Source organism: Echeneis naucrates, chromosome 9 (genome assembly GCF_900963305.1).
Source record: "Echeneis naucrates chromosome 9, fEcheNa1.1, whole genome shotgun sequence".
Lineage (NCBI taxonomy): Eukaryota > Metazoa > Chordata > Actinopteri > Carangiformes > Echeneidae > Echeneis > Echeneis naucrates.
The window spans coordinates 17,858,392-17,867,375 of NC_042519.1; the positions used below are offsets into that span (position 1 = coordinate 17,858,392).

Sequence of the window (8,984 nt, forward strand, 5' to 3'; positions counted from 1 at the left end):
AAACAGATATAATGGCATTATGTTGAACTAAATGTTAATATAAAATCAGTAATACACCAGTCAGAAGGATGTATAAGGAAAAAAACTTTTATTGTTTCACTCTTCATATCTGTACAAATACCATCAAACTTTGTATGTACATATGACATTTACATAAAAAATACAAAACTATATATTCATAACAGAATTTTGTATTTCTCTTGTGATGTTTGAAATAAAAATGCATTCTGAGAGAAAAAAAACAAAAAACAAAACAAAGCAAAAAGAAACAAAGTGATGACATCTGAAATAGTGGAGAGTACTGCAGTACGTTAGTCCTATTTTAGCTCTGCGAGAGCAATATGGAACACATTGGCAAGAAAACAACACACAAATGTTAATGGCACATTTTTTCCAAAATAATCAAGTATTATCCAAAACTTACCTCTGCTCTAATGTGGTGGAACAAAATAAATGCTATTTAATCATGTCTAAAGTTGTTGCCTCCGATTGGAAACAAATCTATAGGGTTGAAACTGAGAAATAACCAAAGAATAAGAAAAGAAAAACAAATGGCTCTTTATTTTCTCTTCCATTTCATCGTTTCATCCATTTGATCACTGCTGTGTTGCATTCAATGCTCTTTTGCGAAACCATTGAGAGAATCCCTTTGGTCAGATATTATGAGTTGTAAACAAACCAGAAACACTTTTATGTACATAAAATGATTGATATATTCCCAATAAATAAACACACAGCCTAAACATGCATTTACGTATGTGTGACATAAACATCTGTGATAGAGATTTGACAGGAACAAGCAGATTTTTACAGCTCAGGGAATGCAATTTACAGCTTGTAGAGGACTTATACTTACACGGTAACATGACAAATAAATAACACTGCTTCTCTTTGGACAAATATATTTCTTCATGATAAAAAAAAAAAAAGAAAGCAAAAGGGACAACAACAAAACTGGGGAAATGAGTGGTAACACAATATATCATGGTAGATAGTAAGCCTGACATTGTAAATGTATAAATTATAAAACACAAAAGTATAAATAAACATCTAGCAGACTGAACTATATGTATACTTCCTTTTTCTTTAAAAAATAAATAAGCATACACATAATGTACAGTATGGACATGATTCCTTGCCCTAGGACTGTTCCCCTAGTGATGGGAGCCTATCCATCCAGTATAGAAGATAAATGGACATAGGCCATGTAGTCTGAGTCCTCATCTTCCTCATCCTCCTCCTGGTCTTCTGTAATGGCTATATGGGAGAATATATGGTAGCTGTTGTATGAATATGGACCTCAACAGCGCAGAATATCACTGAAAAAATCTCACAGCAAAGCCACTGGCACACAGCCTCCATTTTGTTTCTCTTTTTCTTTTTTCTTTTTTTGTTTTGATTGTGTGTGCCTATATGTTTCTACTTATGTGTGTGTGTGAGGAAGAGTCTATGTGACTTTGCATCAACAACTAGTGTGACATACCCAATAATGCAACTCCCATTGACATAATCTAGCAAGTCAGGGCTGCAACAAGAGAAAAAAAAAAAAGTGGGACGATGGAAAAGAGGGGCATCTGGGTGGTTGAGGGTGGGTGGGGGGCATTGCAAGGTGGGTGGGGAATGGGGGATTGGCTGGCGGGTATGGGGGGCACTGGGGATGATGGTTCCAGTGGCTCGGGTCTCTTTTGGGCAGATTCCTGAAAGCAGACACACAACACAGAAAAGTGCTCTTGTGTTCTTGGATTTGCTAGTTTCTTTGCTCATATTATTATTTTAGCTTCTGGCTCAAACTTACAGGGAGGGAGGACTCTGTGTCACAGCCTGGACTTAGCAAGCAGGTCAGAGATCATCAACACAGTTCTGAGGTATTTTCTTTTCTTTTTACAGAAGAGATTTACATTGGACAGATAAAAAAAAAATGCACAAAAGCAAAAGCGAGAGTGACAAAACAAAGCAAACAAACAAAAAAAAACAAAACAAAAATAAAACAGGCAGTCCCTCATCAATCCAAATGGATTTGTAATTCATGATACATATTCTGGTGGACGACACATTCACTGGAAACACCACAGACAACAAACGTTAGCCGATAAATGTTAACTTTTCTCCTAATGAAGAGATGAAAAGTAAAAAGCATGGTTCTACAAGCTTCTTATGCGTATCCTGCACACTGTAAAGTATCACATTTCTATTTAGCTCATGAGGTGATTATAAAGTTGGTCCCTTGGATTCCATTGCATACCTTAGGCACATCACATTAAGGTATTTAGTGAGGAGAAAGAAACTAACAGGGAGACATTCTTCTACATTGTAACTTGGAATGTGAATTTAATACTTCCTTGAGGCAATTGTTCACTGTTGATGGTTTAACCCCCCCCCCCCCCCCCAGAATGGTGAGCGCATGAATGGCTCACTCTGGTCTGCAGATAGGTAGCCTACGTGAACAACGATAAGACCCATCATGAGCGCTAACATGACACCAATGTTACAATCACCTTATGCACATCATATGAGTGTATGTTCTTATGGACGTGTTGGCAGTGTGGTGTATGTCACAAGAGGCAGTGCATTTTGAATTGATTGATTACAGCCAAAAAGCAACAAAAAGAAAAACAATACAAATACACCATTTCTATGAAGGTAGCAATATGACCATGGAATTTACAAGTCGTAAAGATGTGATCACTATCATAAAAGATAAACCATTATTGATTGAAAACCTGCAAGAGATTTAAGGTGACCTGCTCCTGCGGGTCACTAGCATGGCCATAGACGTAACTAGTTTAAATATCAGGATTGTTCCACTGCAAACAAAACTAGTCTCTTTTATTATTAGTGTAATGAAGTTAACTTTTTCCAGACTCTTCGATAGACTCTGCTGATATAGATTTGTAGTTTTTCATTCACGTTTCTGTTATTTTGTTGCAGAAGAACTGAAAGAAGTCATAAGAAAAACAAAAACAAACAAACAAACAAACAAACAAAAAAAAAAAAAAAGAAACCAAGAACACAAGAACAAAAGCCAGCAACAAAGACAATTTCATGCACATTCTTCCATTCCCAAGTCCTTTCTGCTTGCTTAAGCTGTGCTTGGTGGTGTAGCTGGGTTGGGAGTTTGGGGAAAGTTGGGGATTGGGAGGGGAGGGGGGCATTTTCAGGGGGAGGTTTTTGTTGGGAAAGCAACACAGAATATTGTCTTTTGCTTGGGTGTGTGTGTGTGTGTGTATTGGGGGGAGGGTGGGGGGGGGAGTTGATTTCTTTCACATTTTGCTTTTGTTATATTTACTTACAGTTGCAAGATCCCGAATGCTTGACTTCCAGCAGCACACCCATAGAACAAGCAGCCTGCTTCATGGCACATTCACTGGGATATGTGGTGTTGTCGCTGGCACACACCGCCTCGTCCATCCTGCTCTCCGGACAGGTCTCATCGCACAGCGAGCAGCGGCCTCGGCTCATGCGGGCATCCCACAGACACTTTTTGCCTACGCTGCACTGGATGTCCTCACATGACTTGGCCTCTACAAAGAGAGAAAAAAAAATCAGCACAGAGGAAATCTTTGATTAGCTGGATTATCATGAAGGCTTTTCAAGCAGGATCAGATGACTGCTGGGTTTTTGAAGACCTAAGCTCGGTATCAAAACCAAATCCCATTTTATAGACTTTGGTCTTATGGCAGGTATCACAAAGTCACATTTTTATTTGGATTTTTACGTCTCCATGACATAGATTGACTTCTTACTGGATAGGACTCTATCTGAGTCAAATTTTAACTTGAAGCATGTCTTCATGGCCCCCAGCACGCCCCTGGATTGCTCTGTCACCCCCCCACCCCTCTCTCTCTCTCTCTCTGTCTCCCATATGGGATAGTGCTGCCAACATCAGGAAATAATAACGTGTCTATCATTTCTTGAGCAAACACAAGCAACTACCAAACTCTCTCTAAGACCCCCTCCACAGTGGAATGTTGGCAAAAATGAAGAGTGAAAAACTGGCCAGGAAGCCGGCCAGGAAGAAATTCACTCAAATAATATTCAAAGTCGGTGGCTGGAGGCGCAGCACAGGCAGCAGAGGCTCATGCTCTCCCGCATACTGCTGCAGACTTACTGATGCATTTCCCCTCGTAGGCCACTCCGATGGATCTGCCCAGCAGACAGGTAGCTCTTCTCAGGTGACAGGCGCTGGCGTAGACGATCCCGTCGTTTCCACACAGGTACTGATCAGGCGACGTCACCTCGGGGCAAATCCGATTACACGTCACACAATACGCGTTATTCGTCTGGTCCACGACGCATGTGGAGCTGCCGGGGCACAAGACATCACGGCACGTTTCTGTCGAGACAAGGAAATTGATTTTTTTTTTCCTTGCCCACGCTGACACGAAACAAAGGAAAATGGGATGAAATGGGATTCTTGGCCCATGAATTTCATATGTGGGCAGAATTAAAGATAACTGCCTACTCACTCTTGCACTTTCCCTGGTACTGCACGTCCAGGTCGGGGTGGCCTTTACATTTCGCCTTTAGCAGCGCGCATTCGTCTTTGTAGGTCTTCCCATCCGAGCCGCAGACGGGTCCTTTCCAGGTGACGTTGGAGCAGTCCGGCGCGCACACGCAGCGCGGCTTACTTCTTCTGTTCATCTTGCACCTCTTTCCGGGCCCACAGTCAACATTATCACAGGTTTCTAAAATAAAAGGTCTGCGTTAAGGGATGGTGGTGAGGCATTTGGCCCTGTGCGTAAAGTCACTCTGGCGCATAAAGTGGGCTACACACAAAAGAGATCATTTACGCGCTTTGGTCTGCGTAAATCAGATCATCGCTTGGATTTATGACACGATATAATTGGGAGTGTGGGGTGGGTGTTTATTGTGAGAAAACGAAGGGAAATGAGTGCACCTCCACCTTTGCAAGGTATGCAATTGGGAGCTCCGCCATTGAAGATCATCCACCGAAAGAGCGTGCTGTTAGGGACGTCCTCCTCGGTCCAGGACGTCCCCAGTCTGCCACTACGACAGCACTCCTCCCTGCTCATTCCCGGCATGTAGAGCACCTGGCACCTCCCGTTCTTGCCCTGCTGCAGCCAGCAGTTCCCAGCTGTAAACAGAGAAAACACAAGAAAACCTCGAATGGCGCATGCTGAATGTCTGAAAACCGCTGACCCAGACGCACTAGACACTCACGCAGCCCGTATTATCCGAGACGCTCCCTCCCTCCCCTTTCGCCCTCCCGGCACTATTTTGTCTGATTTTTTTTTTCTTTCTTTCTTGTGGTAGACTGTTAACACTTGCCTATCCCATGTGTGACTGACAGCCCTTACAATACAGCCACAAACCCAAAAAAAAGAAGAAGAAGAAGAAAAAAAAGAAAGTAATAAGAATGTTTGGAGGGGGGTTGTCCTTTATTCCCAGAGTCTCCTTGTTATCAGTGGACAGAAAGTGGAGCGTCTAGACAGAGCCGCCAATCTCCCTCTGAAAAACCACGGTCTGTAGGTATTAAGGCTAAACACAGCACCGTCTCCAACGCCTCACAACAATATCCGAGACATACTCCCACCAAACAATCCCTCATTCCCCAAGAAAGCAGCGGAAAGTTCATCTTAAACACGTGCAATCAAACCAAAAAAAAGAGTCGTTATCTTCAATCTAATGGCACCAAAATATTTCAGGCAGTAAGCACAATGTCTAAACCGACACAGACACACAAAACAAGAAGTGTTCATGAACTGTGGGGTTTTTTTTTTTGTTTGTTTGTTTGTTTTTTAAACTGGGGACACAATGCCTTCATATCTGTTTGAGGGGCAAAGCCGATGGTTGCAAAAGTCTGCAGTTTTATTCATTTTTATTACCAATTTATTTCTTCATAAGGCAATTTTGCACATGCCTAATGGTCAAAAAAAAAAAAAAAAAAAAAAAAAAAGAATAAACCGTACGCCCATGAGCTCACAGCGGACATCCTAAAGTTTGTTCCAGGTTGGACGACAGCGCCGTGAGACGGTAAATGCTCAGAGAAAAGTATGAGGATCTCCTGAGATATTTGGAGAAGCTGACGCTGCCACCAGCCGCGGCGTGGCGGCTGGAGAGTGTGCGCCAGGCGAGGGCTGCGAAAACTTGCCATATAGTCCCACTTTGAAGTGTCCCATTTGGCACCTGTTTTATGGAGACTTTTACGCGCACGCACTGTCTGGTGAGGAGAGAGCTCACTTTAAAAAGTTTGTCGGCTGAAGCAAAATGCAGCCGAGGCTCCTGCACCTTTTTTTTTTATTTTTTTATTTTTTTATTTTTTATTTTTTTGCTTCTGACAGCCTGTCGAAGTTTTTCGCAGACGGAGAGCAGAGAGGGAAATTGATGTAAAGGAGCTTACCTTGAACTTTTTGACGTTCCATGAGGTGACAAAGCCATATGAAGAAGAGAAAAATGCCCGGGTGGAGGTGGTGTTTCAGCATCCTAAACATGATGGAGAGGCAAAGTGAACCACGTATTTGACACAGGCAGCGCAAAAGTAATCTGCTTAAGGTGGCAGTGTTGAATAAGTGTCAGTCTGAGAATGCAGCCTCTCTTTTTAAATCTATAAGGGGTCTCGGGTTGACTGTCTCTGGTGGGCGGTCTCCTCTTCTGTGGGGGTGGGGAGATTTTTTTTTTTTTTCTTACCAAAGTTTTTTCAATCCTAATCAGGTGACATCGTTACAAGCAACTTTCTCTCGCCACAACAATTAATGATTATAAAAAGTCTGGGTTTGTAATAAAACTGCACACTTGGGGAATTTTGCGGCTCTGCAAAAAAAAAAAAAAGGAAACAAACAAAACAACAACAACAAAAAAAAAAAACAGAAGGAGGTGGTGGTGGGGGGGGGGGGGGGGGGGGGGGCGTTAAATCAAAGTGTGCCAGTGGATATGAATTTAGTTTTGATGAAGAATACTGTTATTAAGGTTTCACTTTTACTCGTATCGTTTTCCTCATCACAACATATCAGGGAGAGGCGGACAGCTCGCTTCAACACAGGACTTAGATATGCACCTCCAAAGTACTGATATTATTCACAGTGATAACAATAATATTACAGTGATTTTTATTTCCATACCAATATAACTATTTTTGTAAAATAAAACAGGCCCACTGCCAGCTTATCTATGCGGACATTCCTACAGTCCTTCAAATTAAGAGTACTGGGCTACTTGGTGGTAACTGATATTTTTTCCACCAACTGCAGGCATTTGTGTAAATCTTTTGATGAGAGTTGCCTTTTGGAATATATCCCAGCCCAGACAATAATAGAATTCATAGTAGCCCGCAGCCGCACTGCTAATATTAGAGCAGACAGTTGTTTGGGTTTCTCTCCCGGGTCAAGCTTTTAAATATAATCAAACCTGTTTCCGAAGAGGCTTCAGACAGAAGAGCAGGGTGTTGCGTTTCATTGAATGAAACACACACTCTCTCTCTCCCCCTTTACACACACACACACACACACACACACAGCTCCCCCTCACTGACGCACACGCTGGACTCCTTCAGAAGTCCTTGCGCGACCTCTTCAGCGGAACTCTGGTTACAGCTCTCCGGAGCAAAGAGCAAAGACAACACACCAGAGAGTTGATCATCTGTCAGGCCGAGCAGAGGACACCCATCTCTGCAGAGACTACACACGGACTACAATATCACTTCCTCTTTCCCTTCTTCGTTGTGGTTTGTAGTGTGTTAGGATCAGGCCGTACTGCTTCTGGATGTCTGGATGTGAATCCCAAACAATACTGGGCAATAATTATTGATAATATCACAAGAGATTATTGAGATAAATATATAGTTACAGATATATACAGAGAGAGAGATAACTGATACACAGTCTGCAACGAAGAGGCTTTAGAAAAAACTGATTAATCAGATAGACAGATTCATTAAAGGGAGACTGTCGTATTTTGTGGTGACACTAAGTTCATTCTGGTGCATCAGGGCTTCTTTGAGTTTTATCCATGGTGCAGCCTTCTTGCGATCCTTTGTTAGAGTTCATATTGCACAAATCCAACAGCTGTACAAAGAAGAGACAGAGGAGGAGAAAGAAATCTGTTGCACCACAATTTACAGGACCTGCTTCCAAATTCAAATCAGCTACAATATCACATTACCTGTTTTAGATTATTGCCAGCACCAGAAATGATTTGGAAAACACATATTCAACACTTTTAACCTTTAACACTTTACAGCAGCTACAGGACATTCTGATCAGCTACTTGTGACCCTGTGGTGGCAAATCCTTATTTTTCAATAAACATTGAAATTCCTTACAATATATTTTCAACTTGAACTTCCAAAGACCTCGGCAAAGAAATTAATACAAACCCCAGAAGGACAATCTAATTCATTACGAACTACATATTTGGAATAAGACTGAACATTACAGCCATGTTTTTTGAGAGAGCACTCACATCCAGATGTTTCTGTCATGTAATAAAGACATTTAATGAGCCATCTTGATGAACACAGTTAAATCACACTTATATAAATGTGACACTTTGGGGAATTTACTATTTTTCACATCCATGTTGCCAATAAACTGCTTGTAGTGAAAAAAAAAAAACAAAACAAAACATGACAAATTTTGCCACAATTCAATGTCTGTGTGAATAACCGGACATGGTCACTTCAGCTATTTTGATCCAGAATGTATTCATGACATTTCCCTCTTTCAGCAAAACTTGCAAAGTTTCGCGTGATGTTGAGCTGCGTTCAACGAATCTGCCAGTGTCTGCTATGATTTGTAAGATCAATGTCTTTGAAGAGGTGAAGTTTCCAAAACACTCCTTGACATGCAAGAACATTTCTGCTGGGGCTGTATCAACTTTAAAGTGTTGGCTCTTGTCCTGGAGCCATTAATGGCATCAGCAGAGGGACAACCAGTGCTCCGTCCGCGGCTCAGAGCTGAATTGGGTTCAAACAGACCCATACAGCGGATGATTAGCACCGATTTGCTGCTAGAATTAGAATCACTGCC

General features: G+C 41.8%; 1 protein-coding gene across 3 annotated transcripts; it reads right to left on the bottom strand.

The window, feature by feature from the left end:
• Positions 1-77: 77 nt before the first annotated feature.
• On the bottom strand, positions 78-6,525 carry fsta (follistatin a). 3 transcript variants are annotated; one of them, XM_029511211.1, is made up of 6 exons: positions 6,362-6,525; positions 4,904-5,095; positions 4,467-4,685; positions 4,109-4,333; positions 3,291-3,521; positions 78-1,257 (listed from the first exon to the last, which is right to left on the bottom strand). In XM_029511211.1, the coding sequence occupies exons 1-6, from the start codon at positions 6,450-6,452 to the stop codon at positions 1,169-1,171; spliced, it is 1,047 nt and encodes a 348-aa protein (XP_029367071.1). In that variant the 5' UTR covers positions 6,453-6,525; the 3' UTR covers positions 78-1,168. The 3 variants fall into 3 exon arrangements, with proteins under 3 accessions (XP_029367071.1, XP_029367070.1, XP_029367072.1); XM_029511210.1 differs by having other exon boundaries at positions 4,898-5,095; XM_029511212.1 differs by having other exon boundaries at positions 78-1,697; positions 4,898-5,095.
• Positions 6,526-8,984: the final 2,459 nt, after the last annotated feature.